The sequence below is a fragment of the Thermobia domestica genome, chromosome 7, assembly GCF_964235325.1.
Source record: "Thermobia domestica chromosome 7, izTheDome1.hap1.1, whole genome shotgun sequence".
Taxonomy (NCBI): domain Eukaryota; kingdom Metazoa; phylum Arthropoda; class Insecta; order Zygentoma; family Lepismatidae; genus Thermobia; species Thermobia domestica.
Genome location: NC_137460.1, coordinates 87,598,741 through 87,618,369, shown reverse-complemented (window position 1 = coordinate 87,618,369; position 19,629 = coordinate 87,598,741). Strand labels below are relative to the sequence as shown.

Genomic DNA, 19,629 nt, shown 5'->3' with positions numbered 1-19,629 from the left:
TGAATCAATCCAATACATTAGGAGAATACTACGTTATGTACTAGATGAGTGTGAAGTGCGAAATTTTGTTAAACGGCATTCTACTATGGCGGTGAATCGGATGTAGTAACAAGATTTCTAACCCTGAGTGAGATCCCTGCAATCACAGAAGATAATTACGAAACAAACACCTAGTTATCCTATCAGTATATATGGTGTTCGTATACCCGAAAACACATACAAAGATTCGAACTCTCGAACCTTCTTTCCAGAGATATTTTACTAATAATTTACCGAATTCCACGAAAAGTGTTAAATCCGACCATTACAAATAATTTTAGAAATTATCTCTTAAAAATGCAGGCATAGATCTTGATGATAGATTTATTTATATTTACATCCTTAGCCAGTAGCAAGGTTATATAGGACGACACCTGCCGTGTAAAATTGGATCTAAACCATTGCAGTGTTCCCGATGCTCTTCCACCGGAAACTTGGGACCTGGTGAACTAAAGGTACGCTCACTACTCATTAGATCAACGATGAAGACTAAGCATAGTGCTTGTTTACATGTTAATTATAAAAGACAACCCTATTCATGGTTACAAGGTACAAAACATGAAATGTCAATAGGATTATTTATGATATTTTCTGGGTTAAGTAAGGATACTTATTGATCAAATTACAGGAATAATTTTGTACAACATAAAGTGTATTCATTCTGTAAGCATATGTTTATTCACGAAATCTCATAAAAATAATGCCAAATATAAAAGAAATACAAACTTAAAACATGGCACCTGTCTCACTTTAAGATCTCTTACACAGGTTATAAACAACAATCATACACAACCTGTTTACAAACAGTATACAACTTCTCTTGTCATTAATGTTCGGAGTAGAAAATAGAACTCCTCACTTCTCTTATTCACATCACACGGTAACACATTCATTCTTGCTATATCCAAATTTAAATACTTATTTAAGGTTGTATTGGACACCGTGGATTTTCTATCTGTGGTTTAGGACGTTCGCGAAGAACAACGAAATTTCAGTGCTCTAATTAAATTACCAGTATATTCAAGAATTCTAGAAAATATTTGAATATTGCATATTCAAGTCATCGCGTCTCAATACCATTGTTTCACTTACAGTCCTCTCCTCTTTCATTCGAGCAACTCTTCAGTTTCCTTATGATGCTGAGTAAACACAAAAATCCTATTCTTATAGCAGAAACAGGGTAGAACCGAAAACGGACTGTACTTGTCATAATAACTATTCAGACACCGGAGTTTACATACAACTGACAATCTCTGAATGCAGAAGTAAATAAACAACTCCCCATATATTTATCTCTATTGAGTAGAACAGAAAATCATCGTTCGGACTAAAACCTACTAAACTCATGAAAATGAAACTGACTCAAAAGATATATTGACCAAACAAAGAAGAAATATATTGTGTAAGAATCGATACGTTTCTTTACACGAAATTCTTCCAACATGGTATTAATTCCAAATACAGGATGGAGCAGAGGAAACGCATGTTTTTTAAACCGCTAGTACTCGGCGACGAGTAGGGTTATTGATTTTGAATGGCCGTTGGCAGACAGCTCAGACAGTGCAGTTTCAGTCGCTATAGATTGTTAGAGCGTAGAGCATCATGTGTTCGCGGTCGAGCAGTTCTTTAGAAACAATGATTCTGTGGTCACAGTTCAACATCTTTTCCGTCGAAAGTTTAATGTCGAACGTCGAGGTACAGTCCCAGATAGAAACATGATACTCCATGAGTTGCAGCGCTCAGAAGTACTGGATCTGTGATGAAAAAGAAAATTTGAGATCACATCAGATGCAATGAAGTGAACGACGTAACATACAAAGCGATACAGCCTGTCGCTTAGCGGATCTTTCCGGTCTAGCAAGAAATGCCCTTTTCACTCTGTCTACGTTTTCCCGCGTTCAAACTGAATGGAGAAGACCAGGTGATATCTTTTTCATCACAGATCCAGTACTTTTGAACGCAGCAACCCATCGGAGTATCGTGTTTCGATCTGGGACTGTACCTCGACGTTAGACATTAAACTTTCGACGGAAAAGACATTGAATAGAATCATTGTTTTTAAAGAACTGCTCGACTGCGAACACACGATGCTCTACGCTTCAACGCTCCATTGTGACTGAAACTGCATTGTCTGAGCTGTCTGCCAACCGTTGCTCAAAATCAATTCGCCGAGTACTAGCGGTTTAAACATCATCATCTGTTTCCTCTGCTCCACTCCCTATAAACGAAAATTTGCTGGCATTGTCATTAAATACTCTTGCAAAACAAAGCATAAAAGCGGAAACATAAGCACACTTTCATACTAATAATAATATAAACAGAAATTTTGAACATTCCATAATAAACAAAAATGATCTACTGTTTATTATATCGCCAGAATAAATGTGGTGTAATTAAATTGTATGCATTAAAAACAATAAAAGACTTGAAATAAAAGTAGCCATACTGCGAAGTATTTAACACTATGTATACAGGGTGGCCCAAAAGTAGGTATACAGTCTCGTATTAATCTGACTTACAACTTTTTATATAATTTACTTATTGTTCCATACAGGTTTAACTTAGGCCAGTTTATTACTTGTTTTTAATTTCTTTTCACTTATATGCTGAAGTCGGAATAGACCGAAGCAAATAACCTCATTATCTTAATAAACTATCATACTTAATCAATGCAGGGATGTATAACTACTTTTGGGCCACCCTGTATATGCCAAACATCCCTATTTTGTATTTACTTTTTCTAAAAAATCGAATCAAGAAAGAAAGAAAAAGAAAAGTATGTTATTCAACTTCGACAGTAAGAAAGAAGGAAAAAGAAACATGGTTCATTATTATTATTTCTTTTAAGCCAACTAAATAAAATTGTCATCAGCAAATCTTTCCAAAACCTTTCAAAATTATATTGTACTACGTGTATTAATAAAGTAGTTTCTTGTCATTGTGTTTTTATATTTATTATTTCTGAAAATATGAATCAGACATTCAAATTTTGTCTGCTTGGTGCTAAATCCATTTTAACATGAATCAAACAGTTTTGTTTAGTTGCACAGCGTTATTAAGTGGTACAATTTTATATAATATGAATTTATATTCCTTCATTGTAATTGATGCTACAGAAAATATTTCTCTGGATTCTTATGAAATAACAATAACGGAAAAGATTCCATATAATTCATTATATTTCCCTCATCATAATCCATTATATTTATTTCCATATAACTCTTTATACCTAGTACTGACATAAATTCCACCCCAAATGTCACCTATTTAGTTATTCCAAACAATTCTAGATGTTGCAATGCATATTATTATGATCTTGTGCACAAATATTCAAATTTGACTCTGCAGGTGAAAAATATTCAATAGCATCAGTAAATAAAATAGACTGATGACCGAAAGAAAACAACCACCACCATTACCATTACCGGCTTGTACAAAGCTAGCCATGATGTACGAATAATATTTAAGCTCCTGGAACAGTTTAGACTTACCAAACATTTTGTCTACAAGACTTGCAAAATTCAATGAAGTTAACAACACGAACTATAACCCAAGGTCTGGCAGACCAAGAAAGGTGCGAATTCCACAGGTGATAATCTCTCGAAATTATGTGTCAAATCATACAAACGAAAATATTCCTCAAAGGAATATCACATCTTATTCACGATGACCTTAGAATGTTTGCCTATCACTGTAAAATAGCACAGGTTTTGATTCCAGTTTTTATGCTCTCAAGGGAAATGAAATACTTCGCTGCTCCAGTACAGTACAAAGTCAAATAGTAAGACCTGTTCTCACAGTTAAATTGTTCTCGATACAGGAATCTCAGAACTGAAAAAATGATAGGATTTATGCGCGAAACTCCAAAGAACCTTCTAAGTTGCTCCTAGGATTCAAAAAAGGCCAACATTAGGCTTGAGCAATGGTATGATGGGGTTAAATGTCATTTTTGTAAACAAAGGATAAAAACATTGGCAAAGGTGTCAACAAGGTAAGTTTGATGGTGTAGTGAAATTCTTTAAAAATACTCTCTATAAAAATAAAAACGGGTTTTCAACAAGATTCTGCTTCCCACGCATAAAATAGGCGTGGCTCAAGAACAATGTACCCAAATGCATTAATTGTGTGGATTGTCCAGTTCGGAGTCCTGACTTGAATCCGCTGTGTACTAGATCCGTCACCCGATGCAAATCTTTAAAACGATTCCTTGTCCAAGTTGTGAAGCGATTCCCCCTGCAAATGGTGCGTAATATCAGATGCGTAGTCTTACGGTTTGTAACTTTCTAAGGATAAGGGAAGTGAATTTGAATACGGTTACTGTTTCTCACGTTGTTGTACTTTGGTAAATTAATATGACATATTTCATTTCTTTAATCTTACTATTTTTGTAGATACGATCTTGCATATGAAGGATAGAATTTATGGCAGTACACGGAAACATTCCTGAATGGACACCTCCATTATACGGACTTTTTTTTTATCTCGACAAAAATACATGTATTATTACGGTACAAAATGCTCCCTTTTACGGACACACTCAGATATAAAAACGGACGACTACCATATTTTCCCCCAAAGTTTTAATAGCCTCTTCATAAGAGACAGGAATTATTCTCAGTTCATACGTATGTAACACAAAAAACGCCTGAGATACAAATAAATCTGAGATACAACATAATAGATAAGAAATTCCCTCTTCCAAAAAATGTCTTTGCTGTGAGCCACTACACATCATATGCATGCTCAATTTGAAATTATTGTTTTTACAGGAAGTTGATACATACTTGAGAAAAAAATACCACACCTGCAGTGCATTTCTATATAAACACATCCTCCAGTAATACTTCTGTCTCTTTAAAAGGGGATTTCTCCTTCATCCCCCAATAATTTGAACGGAGTATATTGATACTAGTCTTTATTTACATTTGTAACTACCTGTATTGACTGTATACGCATGAGCTGTGAGAGAACTAAATTTATTGTAACCTCTCTGTTATGGACACCTCTGAATTACGAACTCATAATAAAGTCCCACTGGCATCTGTTATTCGGAGGTTTCACTGTACTAGGTATTTCCTTCCATATAATCGATTTTATTTCTTCCCATATAAAATATTATATTTCTATATCTATTTTTTTCTATTTTGCTATTTCTGTCGAACATTCATCTTCCGATAATTTTTCATACAAATAATTAAATTTGCATTATCCATACAAACTAGAACTGAAACAAATAAACTGTTTTAGTGGGTAAATTTTCAACATTAAAATTAATACAACTAATAGTTCCCCAATACTTAGAAAACAAGTGACATGATTTTAAGATTTTGTTTGTTAGGGAGTTAATGTAACTTCTCAGCACGATATCTACGATCGAGTTAACTGTGGGATCTGAAGCTCAAATATCGCATCTGAATTGAAAACGACACTGTGCACAGAAAGCAAGCCTGCTAGCCATTTGCCTACAAGGAGACCAAAGACCACTGTGTCTCAGATCTGATAGGGAATCTGACATGAACTGCAGATACGAACTGGAATTTCATACAAATACCTCATATCCGCTAAAGATTTGATAAACAACCTGCACGAGTTAATTCACACAAACTATAACGATGACCAGTCTGAAAAACAATCGAACTCATGATCATCTTCTGAAGCGACCATCAGGAAAAATAAATAAATTAAATAAATAAGAACTTACAAGTTCTAGAAAAAGATTAGGATAGCACAGGCGAAAAGGAATCAACAACGAAAATAGAATAAACTTTGAAATTATAGAACCAGGATGATAGCTGTTTGTCCAAAACAGAACGTATATTGCTCTAGAGATTACGCATAGTCAGTGAAAAGTATTTATATAAATCCTATACTCTATCATCGAGATAAAAATTTATTGAACTATTTACTTCAAAAACACGATTCGACTAAAGTTTCAAATTTTATTCTTATCTGGTAACTTACTGATCAGGGCTTTTTGAGCCTCTCTCGACTGACACATGATATCTTTTTGACATGGTGTCTTTTCAATTATGTGAAATAAATTATTATTAGAAAAGGAGTCAATTATTTACAAATAATGACAAATAAGATATATATCAATTTAATGGTTAAGAAATATCTACAACCGAACTACTTACGAGGTACTTCGAGTTACTTTCTTCTCTATTATTTTTATTTTAATAATTTAATCTTTAAAGAAGTTTATCACAAGAGACTAACACTCAAATTAGCGTAATCAAAACTTGAATTGGATATATTCTTGAAAAATATTATCCCGAATGATTTCTCAACTCACTACAGGACAAGTTTTCATACCAAGCTCATGACGCTCTTGAGTAGTTGTCTTCTTGTTTGCGAGATCCTACCTATTGTCTGAGCGAAACCATTGAAAGCCATCGAATATTTAAATATTATTTAGGAGTTTTAAGTATTAATCAGTAATATGATATTTTGCTTTCCTCTGTTTAGTTGTCTGCTACATGTATGTTCAAATGAAAGGCACGCGTAAGTAGACGCGTCGTGTGTGAATCTGATTTCAAATCAATTATATGTAATAATATTTGTTCACAATATTTTTTTTTTTTTTTTTTTTTTTTTTTTACTTCCGTAACATTGTTCCCATATTAACTAAATATTGTGCAGTAATAAAGAATAATATTATTTACAAGTACATGCTTTGATATAAAGGTGAAAGTCAGGAGATGCGGAAGATTTTCTGCGATAAAAGAAAGGCATAAAGTTAGAAAGTTCGGAATTTCTTGCACTACTGAAATAGTCGGAGTTGGGCTAGAAGGGTTACATATAATATTTACACAAGCAAGAAGAAAATGGTGATGCTGAAAACCACAAATTCAAACTAGTAATAAATATTCTAAAATAAAAATTCGTATTTCCTGATATTCTCTTTTTCCTAAATGTATTTTATCGGAATAATATATTTTCATTAATTATTCTTCACGCGGAGGAAAGTGGAAAGTAATACAAAGAGCTGTCTGAATTCTGACAGCAAATACGTACATATATATATATACTAATTTCCATATAATCTATTGAGTATTGAATCAGAAAATCCACTCTCTTCAAACAATTCTCGCATATTCTCAAATTACTCGTGTAAACTCTCAAGAATCAAAAAGCAATCTTAAAGAGCATTTCGTTATTGATGCTCAATGTCACACATTCTTGATTACTGTCTTACTTTTGTACGCTATATAAACCACACACAAGACACACGAGAACTCTGAAAAACTCATTCCGTCCTATTAACAGCTTGAAAGAAAACTTTCTGACATAAGATCTCGAAAAAAATAGGCCTGAAAATCAGATATTACTCCACAAAATTTAATTTATAAAATACATGATAACAACTCATTAGTACATATGCTCGAAATTATTTCGTAACAATTTTCTTGAAGTCGATTACATATCTTCCCAATTGACATTCTCACATGTTGAAGAACATGATTTGTTTAAGATTCATTATGCTACATATATCAACGAAAATTAGCTTACTATTCGAGAACAAACACGATTTTTATGTATATCCAACTTTCACAGCTGAGGAGAGTAATTACGCAATTACGTATTCGTCATTTTTCCCAATTAACTAGTACCAATGTTATATATTAACCAAGTATTAAAAATTATTGATAAATGTCTCCAATAATAATAATAATAATAATAATAATAATAATAATAATAATAATAATAATAATAATAATAAATTCCTCATCCAAATTAGACAGCGAATTTGTAGAAAACACGGACATTGGCACGCTGATAATTTTCCGGAATACGTTTCTGAACCACAGATGGAAAATTCACTTTGTTTCTTCTTTCTAATTTCGAAAATGAAATAAACACATTATATTTTCTATTAGAAGCAAATTAACAAACCTTTATTTAATAGTGATCATGCTCAGGGAAAACACAAGGAACAAATTAAATTACTATATGGCATTAAGCAAGGGTAAAGTATAATAATATAGTAGCCAGAAGTTCATAAATAAACTTAAAATACAATATTTCATTTTACTCTTCTAGTCTTCGTGGGAAAATCGATCGGAATTTACAGTAGAGTATTATGAGTGTTTACGAACTTTCCTACAAATAAAACACAGACTTTGAAATACTCCACGTCACGGGGAAAAAATGCTAATTACATCAACGACGAATGAATATGATTTACCGTTTATACACTATACAACACAGTGTTAACAAAAAATAATAAATAACGTATTCTATAATGTACACTGTTAATGTCGCGATTTCTAAAGGGGGGAGGATTCAGAAGTTCATTCTTGGAACATGCCACAAGAAACTTTTGTGAGCACGATCATGTTGAATGCAATTCTTGCAGAGTTTAACGCAAAAATTCTACAGCGATGTTGTTAATTATGCAGCTGCTGCATGGCTGAATATATTAACAGATAAATTAACTTATCATTTCAAATAACCAAGAATTACGGAATCTATGACTGCATCTACCTGCCGGGCCATTGTGCCTCCTTGTCAGTCAGAGGAACGTACACGACACCCATGAGGGAGGTCCTCTTGATAGTTCCGTCGGGGTTCTTATCCACCTGCTCCAGTTGTTGGTTGCCTCCTTCAGGGCCAACAGGAACAATCAGACGACCACCAGGTTTCAACTGCCTTACCAACTGCAAAAAATAAGACATACATTTACATATAAAAGTGTGAAATTGCTTCTAAACGCAGCAGTGATAGGAATAACAATATAAACTTGACCTAATTATTATTATTATTATTTTAGAAAACTTCCCGAATTTCTGATTCGTGACACATGGGCATAATATCATTCGAATATCTGCTTCATTATGAAAACAATAACGGATGAACAAAAAACCTAAAATAATTAAAGTACGAGCTGGAACTTTTAAAATCATTTTCAATCTTTTAATTTCTCAAAATGTTGCAATATGATTTGAAAATACATTTTATGATCATACATATTGCCCGTATTTCAATGGCCAATATATCCTAGGTCATATAGTATTTTTAAGGGTATCTTTCATGGAAGTATATACTCGTCGGGCCCCAGAAATGTCAAAATGTAAAGTTTTACGGAAAATTCCTCGAAATATTTTCCCCAATTTATGGATAGTAACACACAAGTATGATGTCACTGGTAAACCTGCTTTATTCTGAAAATCATGAATGTACGAATCATGAACCTAAGATTCGCATAATTAGAGTACGAGCAAGTTTCTTAAGTACTTTTTATTCATTTTATTATTATTATTATTATTATTTGATTTTTTTTTAAGCTTTATACCCTACTAATCGTACGTGAACGACACTTGGCAAAAATACAGTCTAGGACAAGTAATTCTTTCAAGGAAACAACACATTTCGAGGGAAAATTCCGGAGTTCTCCTGAGTCTTTCCAAATTTTCCACGTGAGGCATGTGTTGGTATCATTCGAAAGATTCATTCATTTTAAAGATAATGATGTATTAGGTGTACAACTTTGCTTCCGCCGTCTCCCCCCCAACATTCGATCTCCCCCCCCCCCCAACATTCGATGCTTTATTGTAAAAATCTGGTTATACATTTACGATTCAAAATATTGTCCATCGCTGGCCACTATTTCCTCTCATCTTTTGAGCGCATCCCGCGTCGAAGCAACTGCTCATCCTTTGAGGCGAACCACGTATCGATCCAATTTTTGACTTCTTGATAACAAAGTAGTGCTGACCAGCCATATCGTGTCATTGATCGAAACACATGATACTCCGAGAGAGCAATGTCTGGAGAATACAGCGGGTAGAGCAGGATTCTTAACATTTCAAAGTTTCCAAGTATGTTTTGAACGACTTTGCGACATTGGGTCGAGCATTGTCATGCTGCAGAATCACTTTATCGTGTCTCTCATTAAATTGCGTACGTTTGTCTTTCAATACTCGGCTTAAACGCATTAATTGGTTTAGAAACAGATCGCCTGTGATTGTTTCAGTCGGTTTTAACAGTTCATAATACACTAGGCAGAGCTGGTCTCACCAAATACAGAGCATGGCATTGGAGCTGTGAATGGTCGGTTTGGCCGTGGAAGCATGGCCAGGGTGTCCCCCTGATTTTCTGCGTTTGGAATTATCGTAATGAACCCATTTTTCGTTCCCAGTCACAATGCGATGCAGAAATTCCTTTCGTCTTTACCCTTCAAGCAGCTGTTCACAAGCAAACAAATGTCGTTCAACACTTCTCGGCTTCAGCTCGTACGGCACCTAATTTTCTTGTTTCTGAATCATTCCCATGGCTTTGAGGTGTTTTAAAATGGCTTGTTGAGTCACTCCTAATGATCTTCCCAATTCTTGCGTTTGACATGAGTCTTCAAGAAGTAATGCTTTCAATTCTGCATCTTTGAAAACTTTCTCTCTTCCACCGTCATGCCGGTCTTCGATGTCAAGATCAAAAATTACACAGCATATTTTTTGTTATGCCACTGTTCAAATACAAGAACAATGCGAAGATCTTACAAAAATAACGACTTAAGCCTTGTGTTCCTGAGGAATAGTGCCCGGATAGTGGATTCCAAATATAGGGAAAAAGTATCAATACAACTGGAAGGAATATTATTCATATTAGTAGATAATAATATAACATATTTTAATAAAAGTTCCCAGATTCGAAGTAAGACAAAAATGACGCACGCCAACAATTTTAATAGGTTTGTTCTACATAGGATATTCAGAAACTACGGATAATACTACCACTAATAAAAATAAATTATTCTGATGACAACTAAACTCATAAATTGTATTTTCAAATACTTTAATAATAAAGAATTAGTAGAAGCAATATAGTAAGATATCTCAATTTTAATCTGTGTATCTAACTGGTACAGAACTGTGAAAAAAGAAGTGAATAATTATTTACTTACATCCTTGATGTTTTTGAAGTTGTATTTATTTATTAATCTGACATAGGGCTGTATTTGGGTTACCGCTGTTTCTAGCACCACAAATACATGACTATTATTATATATTTCATTTCTTTATTTACTGTTCGGCTTGGCTTACTATCAGTGTTGACTTATAATCAAATAAATACGTATTTATGTATCAAGTCTTTTTCCGATCTTTCAAATAGATGAGATTTGACTGTCCCGCTTTTACGCTTTTATCTTCAAATAATATCCTCTCCTTCGTAATACTATATAATGGCTAAAAGGACTAGAAACAATGAGAAAACTGAAATAATAGCTTATATTACTTTAGACAAAACTTGCCCCATATGTCAGTCACCATTTTCAACACATTCCCTTAAATTGCGCCATGTTTCTTTGAACTCTTTTCAACATTTTAGATCGAGAGCAGAGACTGTAGTGCTTATTTACTCCTAGAGATAATCTAGATTCTGGATTGTCAGAGCGTATACAAAGCTCTTTCAAAACAACCACAGAAAATTCATATCGACATTTCGCAACACTACGTATAACCTCGGCATGTTTCGCAATCTGTACACCGGTTATTCCAGTATTGACCGCAACATAAAACTGGTATTTATACTGTGTATTCTGATTGTTAGGCGAATGTGAGTGTTGTTTCCCATACCCAAACATTTTTTTTTTTCTCAAGAAGAAATGAAAGTGGAGTAAGAGCCGAGATATGCCATCTTTTTTGATTTAGGAAACCTGGAGGGGAATCTTTCCGTCGTCTGCACGAAGCTTACAAAGAAGAATACCTAGGAAATCAACAGTATACAGGTGGTTCAAAACATATGGACAGTCATGAGTCCTGCACTTACATCCACACGAAAGAAGCCTGTAGTGACTGTAACTGAGGTGAACATTCATACTAAAAGCGCTATTATACGGGACGATACACATTTATCAATTAGAGATTTCGACAATATTGAGATTACAAGATCATCAATCAACTGAATTTTAACAAAACATTTGGGTATGAAACACACGCGATTCCTGAAACATCTCAGTTGTTCTGACACACTCTTCATACAACGGATTTTGAAATTTCTCTTAAGACAAAGGTCAGATGAATGCATTCATTCCATAGCCCCTAATTTCCCCACTTTGCATTTGAAATACTTCATTAGGTCAGTGGTATACACTATGCATAAATAATGACGTCCTACCGCCATTTGTTCCAGATTTTAATCAATTCTGTACATGTACCACTTAAAGAAGGAAAAGAAAACCTATATATAGGGTGAACAATTTATCTTGAAACGTCCTTATATCCTTTACACTAATAGAAAAAAAAAAAACGCTGAAATTTTGTACGAAGCAAATAGGGACCGGAGACATTAACATACTATCAATATTACCAGATTGGCAGTGTTACCAACCCAAGTTACATTTTTTTTTAATGGGACTACGTCAGGGTATTACACATATCAAATGAAAACCTACAATACTACATTAATTATTCGATGTTACAAAATAAGGGCACTACAGTATCTCAGACAATCCAACTTTGCACGCCTCTACAGCAGTAATGACGCAAATGAGGAAAAAGGGACAATGCACATCCAAAGTACCTTAGTGACGAATATTATGATCATAATATGACATATTTCGAATAAAAAAGTACAAGATACAAGGGGTTGAAAATTTGAATTTTCTAAAAGAGAAGGTGTTATTTCGAAAAACTGCATAACTAGTATCACATTCAATCTCGTCGATAGCTTTCAATAGGCTAAGTATTATAATACCCTATACAGCAATTCGGTATCTCAAACCGTTTCGGAGATATAAAGTATATGTACGAAGTTGGTAATGTTGCTTAAAATTCCATCGTTGTGCGAAATTTTGTAAATACTTGTATCAACACTATAACATGAAACAAAACAACAAGAATAACAAAATATCAGTAATGCATGTAATTCGCTGTCTTATTATTTATCACAGATTAACGTACGTAGTGAGAGGTACTAAGAGACGAAAAAAGGACAAGAACAGAAGTATGCTTTCAAATAATGTAATAAGTTACCTAATAGTTCCATTATACATAATGTTTTCTTCGCCTGTTTCTTTCAAGAAGCATTCATGTATTTCTGGTTTGTTCTTTATTCAAAGAAAAAGAGTGAATTGAAAAAATCTTTAAGTGTTACGTCCCACGGTTATGCCGGTTAGGCTAAAGGAGACGGTGATGATGAGAAACGAATGAAATGGTGGAATGAAGAAAGTGGGAGGAAACGAGAGAACCCCGAGAAAACCCACGAGCACAGTGTTTGTCCACTACAAAGTCCACACGGCGCGAGCTGGGATCGAACCAGGGACCCCAAGCACCAAAGAGTGAATTGAATGAAACCTACTGCAGCCTCCTTAGTTCGTAACACTGAATAATCAATGTGGTATTCTAAGTTTTCATTTGATATTTAATTTGAAATGAGTAATTACTCGACGTAGTGTCATTTACAAAAACAACTTTATGTTGGGTTAGCAACACTGTTATCTGGTAGGCCTACTATTGTATAGTATGTCAAACAATGTTCCCCTGTCGCTATATACATTGTATAAAGTCTCAGCATCTTTTTTGTATTAGTTTAAAAGTTACAAGGACATTTAAAGATAAATTGGCCCATACTACATATATATCGGGTGTTCTAAAAATGGCGCCAACTGATTACAGAGCGCTGAGGTATTACGTGGCAACGTCACAGATAAAGAAGCATAGATGAGGTTTACCAATACATCAAATAGTTACATTGATCCCTTCTATATGGTAATTATAATTGACAGACGTTAACACTAGCACTACCTATTAGCGTGATAAGCGATGTAACTGTGATTGATTTGTAGAACAATGTAAATTGTTCTAAGTTAATCTACGACGCTGCCACAGCAAAATTTTTGATTCCTCACAGCGGCTGAAGGAGACTCCGGAGGGTATAGCATTATATAGTACGTTCGCTTTATTTTGAACCTGAGTTCCCGTATAGTCCAATTTGGTAATCCCCACATAGTTTCAATATATTACCTTGTCTCCTTCGGTGGGTTCAGAGATAATATGCTATACATTTACATCACGTCTCATAACAGAAAAATGTCATCTTGTACTTTTTCCAGTTACAAGAATGAGGTTATACAATTTAGCTGAAGACTGTAAATTATTCCTCTGATCTTGCTATGTGCACTGGGGATTTTTGTAGTTTGAAAACGAAATTCGCATTTCCTCGAAATCTTCTGAAAGAAGAGCGAAACAGTCACCCCGCTGCTTGATTATTCGGGAATTACCTAGAAATATTATATATATATATAGGGGTTGGACAAAAAAATCTAAAACGCTTGCAAAATTGTGAAAATCATACCTAGTATGGTGTGGGGCCTCCTTTTACGTCCAAAACAGCTTGGATCCGACGTGGAATGGACGTATACAGCTTCTGAATCGTGGTGTGTGGAATTTTGTACCCTTGTTCCTCCAAAACATGCTCCAGTTCCTTAAGGGATGCTGGTGGAGGGAAATGAGACCGAACACGCCTTTCTAACTCAGACCACAATGGCTCAATGATGTTCAGATCGGGTGATTGGGGGTCCCAGGGGAGGTGTGACAGCTCCTGGTCATGCTCCTTAAACCATGATTTCACCGTTTTTGCAGCGTGACAGGGTACCAAATAATCTTGGTAGATGTCATCATCATCAGGGAACAATATTTGGCCCATGGGTAGAATCTGGTCCCCAAAAATGGCCTAATACGCTTTAGCATTCATCATTTTATGCAGGGCTATGATGGGACCTGCAGAAAACCACGATATCACTGCCCATACTGCAACAGAGTTATCCCCATGCTTTACAGTTTGGAGCTGACAGTCTGTATTATAGGCCTGCGACGGTGTTCTCCATACGTAAACACGACCGGTTGTTAGGAACAAGATGAAGGTCGATTCATCGGACCACATTACGTGTTTACCTGCTCATGAGTCCACGCCTTGTGGTCCTTGCACCACTGGATACGCCTCTTCGCATTTACTGCTGTGACCAGGGGTTTGGCGATGAATTTTCATTTTATGAAGTTCCCGTCGCACTGTTTTCGATGAAACCGGATTCTGTAGGCCGGAATTGAGTTCAGACGTCGGTCCCTATCTGAGAGGATTGTCTTTCGACCACTGTTGTGCTTTGCAGACGTCGTTTGCCCATGAATTGTGTATGCCCTCGTGACATTGGGCATAGTGCCTTTCGATACCCCCACAATGTTCGCCACTGTAGCTTCAACCAAACGGGCACCAACTATCATGCCTCTTTGGAAGTTTGTCAGGTCGCCCATTTTAACGCACCACTTTCACACCATGACACTCACAGGTGAACTGGTTACTGCTGATGGAAGAGAAAGGTCCACATGACACATTGAAAACAAAAAACGATCGGCAATCGCAACACGTGTAAATAGAGAACCTTACGTGTCCTGTATGAAGTGTTTTTATTTTTTTTTTCTCTCCCCTGTATATATATATTCAACATTTATAAATTTGTTTCGTTATGAAATTGCTTCTTAGACGAAGCTTATGATAAAATGTTCTATATACTCACGTCTTGAGGCAAAGTAGCGGCAGCTGCACCAACATGAATAGCATCGTAAGGGGCATCATCTGGATATCCTAGCCTTCCATCACCAACTGCAATGATTCAAAGTGTAACTTAAAAATCGAAGGGAGAAAAAGTGCAGTCAAAATAATAACAACACAAAGCATCTAGCATCTAAACACAAATTAACCTCTGACTCAAAAGAAATCAAATATATTCATAAACTATACATGTTACAACAGTAACCTCAATGAAGATCCTGGTCGTTGCATCTTCACTATCCTTACATCCAGAAAATGTTCATACTCGATCCTCTGATCCAGATGAGAAATAAGACCTGTTAAGCCTAGCAGTCGTAAAACGTATACAATTTCAAGCAAAAATTTTGTGTTTTTACAAATTTAATTGTGTATGTGAGCAGTAAGAATATATTCAATTGATCAATCAGTTTGAAATGGCTTAATAGGAATTGAGTTCTTTGAGTTCTGTGAATGACAAAGAAAGCACGAGTGGCTCTTGAAACGATATCACACTCCTGTCTGTTGCGTCACAGTCAAGGTAAGTCAGAGCATTAAGTTAAACGTATTCACTTACAATGAAGCCGCTATTATTTCATTATTCGAAATATTTAGACACTAAATTATTAAAGTTACAATTAGATAATAAAACATCAATACACACAATGATTTGAGATTAACATTATCTAATAATAGCACAAACACACACTTTTTATGAATACAATATACAAGCAAACACAGGTTTCTGGCTTATCGTGTGGATGCATTAACCACTATGGGTTATTCCATGTGAAATCAACGAAGCCCACAACCCGATTTTTACCAAATTTTAGTATTTCGAAGGGATGGTCGAAATATGAAATTGTGCAAAGTTGTAGCTTCCTGACGTCAAAGTTGTGTGACGAAGTTTCTAAATTATGGGGGCTCAAAAATACGAAAAAATCGTCTACTTTGGTACATACACGAAACTTTCGGACAACACTGCTCTTGATCTAATTGGCGTAGAGAGCTGATTCTTGTTTTGTTTGAAGGAGCATAAAATAAGCTTTCCAACGATTATCGCATGCCTAGTTTGGGAAGAATATCTATTTAAGGTCAAGGTCCGTCGACCCTACTGTTCCTTCCCTCTTTTAAGGTCGCGTCATAACTACCCTTCTTTGGAAACCGAAGAAGTAGTAAAATCGTGACGTCACCGCGGGAGCAGAAACAGCTTTCGCCCAAGGTCCTTCTCATACACCCATGCTTGTTAGATTGATTTTTGCAGGAAAGCGAATGATTCTTGTTTTCTTGTATTGAGAAAAAATAATTACTGTAGTGTTCGTGTTAGCTTATAAACATGTCGAATTGTACGATAAGTACTTGTTGCAATCATAGTAGACATATTAAGGGTTCCGAAGTTATTTATCAGGTACAGTGGACTCTTTTTAATTCGAAGTCCAAGGGGACACGAAAAAACTTCGAATTATCCAACAACATTTATTTTCACATATATAACAATAAACAAACCAAAGTACTGTGCATCAAAAACATATTCATATGGTGTATGTAGACTTTACCTTTAAAGCAGCTTATTACTTGCGTGATCGAATATCGCAAACTAACAAACGACATTGACTTCACATAATTCAAACTACGTGTACAATGGAAAATATATTTACGTACAACACTACAACATACATTGAATAGCCCAAACATTTAAACACCAGTAATAATTTGAATATACTTTTAACAACTCGTAAACCTCATTTGCTTAAATCTGGTTGTTTTTGTACGGTCAATAAATCCTGAATTTCATGTATTGCATGGAATACGAAATTAATAACATTTGGTTGACTTTATCAATAATTCATCTTAAATTTTCAACCAATTCTGAAACAAGATGAGATTGGCACACGTTCTCTATCTTTACTTTCCCGAAATCACCTTCATCTTTATCATTACATAGATTTTCTATTTATCTTTTGTATCACTCTTCCCTATGGCTGCATTTGGATAACTGAAAACGCGTTAAAGCTGTATTTTTCTGTTTACATCTGTCCAACATTAAAAATTTTCAACTGTATTTACTTCGAATTATCCAAAACATAGGTTCAAAAGTTCGATTTATCCACGATTTTTTACTATTGTTTTCAATACAGTTTTCAAGGGGAATGGACTTCTGTTCGAATTATCCAATATTTCGAATTTTCCAAGTTCGAATTAACGAGACTCCACTGTATTTCCCTCGGATCCTCTGTGGAAAGTTTGGCAAGAGAAATGTTGTCGGAAAGACACCTACGCCAGCGTCTATTCCGATCATTTTATTCCCGAAGTTTATAAACGTGATTTAAAACGTGAGTTTCTAAATATTCCACTCAAGAATAAGTTTAAACCGATGTTGTGCCTTCATTGAACTTATCAGTGTCATACGGAACCATGTTCCTGTAAATAATGAAAGAAATAAGTGTACGAAAGCTAGGTGTTTAGAGTAAAAACAAATCAGGCATTTGGGTACAGTCAGATGAAATAACTATTATGACCGGAACAAAAAATAACTCCGTTTGTTCCGTTTGTTTTGTTGAGAGTGAGGGGCATGAACTAAAGGAATAACTTTCCTTCTTGCGTGAAGAGAACGAGAAATAAAATTAAGTTTTACGTCGCATGGTTATGCCGGCCGTGGTCTAAAGGACACGGTGATGATGAGAAATGAATGAAATAGTGGAATAAAGAAAGTGGGAGGAAGCAGGAGAACCCCGAGAAAACCCACGCACAGTGTTTGTCCACCACAAAGTTCACTTGGCGCGCAGGGATCGAACCAATGACGCATGCACCAGAGGTAAACGCTCTACCATTGAGCCACCGCGGCCCAACGAAAAACTAAACTCTCAGTATGTACAAAGCCAAAATAATAGTCTATATTTACAAACGAAGTTAAAAGAATTGGAAAGCAAATATAATAAAGAATTAATTTCAAAGACCGATTCTAAAATATAATATTGTGATCGTTTCAATAGAGTGGTTAATAACCGGTTGTGGATATATTACGGAAAAGTTTTATACAGGGTCACGTAAATATGTTAATAAATGGCAAGAAAAAACTAAGATGGACTTATTAAGATATTATTCGTGCATTAACACAACGCGCCACAGTGATAAATTATACAATCATCTGCGGTTACATGTTCTAATCCGCGTACCCAATGTGTCAACACTTCGACATTGCATACAAAAATAACCATTTTATCATGGTATTCTTACACCAGTTTTGAAAATTTTGACGGAGCGAGGGCGCTGCTTAAAGAGTGTGAAGAAATTTTCAGTGCTTATATTTGATTAAATGAATGATAATGTGCGCGTGTCCTATGAGGAACAGGTTTACTTAATTTTGGAATGACACAGAAGTGTCCAGGTGGCAATGATTCGAGGCTTGACAGATGTGTGGAAACAGTCAATGTATGAAGATTCCGATAAGACTATGAGTAAAAACTTAAACTTCGAAATCATATCGAAAGTTGAAGTCTTAGGATTAAACATAGTTGCAATTCTTTCGAAGTTAAATGATGGCCATGTGAGGCTATGTTGTGGTCTCATTTTACCTTCTTCCCGGTGGATGGAAGCAACAAAAAATAAGATGTATTTTGAAAATTTTACACACACAAAAAAAAAATCGAAAACAAAAGAATGTGATTGGCCGACCATTTGATGTCCTAAGAAAGACACTTCTATGTTGAAACTATTCGACAAGACTAGGACATTCTTCAGAATTCGGTTTTTGAATAGAAAAACACGGGAACTTCGGAAGAAGGATGCTTTCAAGATAGTGGATGCAAAGCTATTCTTCAAGTGCTGCACAATCCTAAAGTAAGTACGTATTGTATCTGTATGTACTCTATTTTTTATCGCATTTTAAAACTTGTTTTCCTTTGCAAATTACTATGGCGGAACATTGGCTTAGCCTACGATATTTGTCCCGGCTTCACCGCGGTGACGTCACACTACAGCTGGAGAAAGTGGCTACGCAGAAACATCGAGTTATGAAGGGACCTGTAAAAGCGCGGAACAGTAGGGTCGACGGACCTTGATTTAAGGTCA

At 35.3% G+C, this 19,629-nt stretch overlaps 1 protein-coding gene across 14 annotated transcripts in view; it reads right to left on the bottom strand.

Moving 5' to 3' along the window:
• Pcmt (Protein-L-isoaspartate (D-aspartate) O-methyltransferase) overlaps nt 1-19,629 on the bottom strand; it is a 99,212-nt gene that overhangs the window by 55,469 nt on the left and 24,114 nt on the right. For 13 of the 14 annotated variants that reach the window (XR_014132183.1, XR_014132184.1, XR_014132181.1 and 10 more), the window contains 2 exons: nt 15,548-15,633; nt 8,527-8,699 (listed from right to left, as the gene is read on the bottom strand). Coding sequence is in view for 9 of the 14 variants with exons in the window: in XM_081765017.1 (XP_081621143.1) it covers nt 8,527-8,699; nt 15,548-15,633 (259 nt within the window). In the remaining 5 variants the exon portion in view is untranslated. Of the gene's footprint in view, nt 1-690; nt 5,264-8,526; nt 8,700-15,547; nt 15,634-19,629 lie in introns of those variants that run through there. The other variant, XM_081765018.1, reaches the window with a different exon arrangement.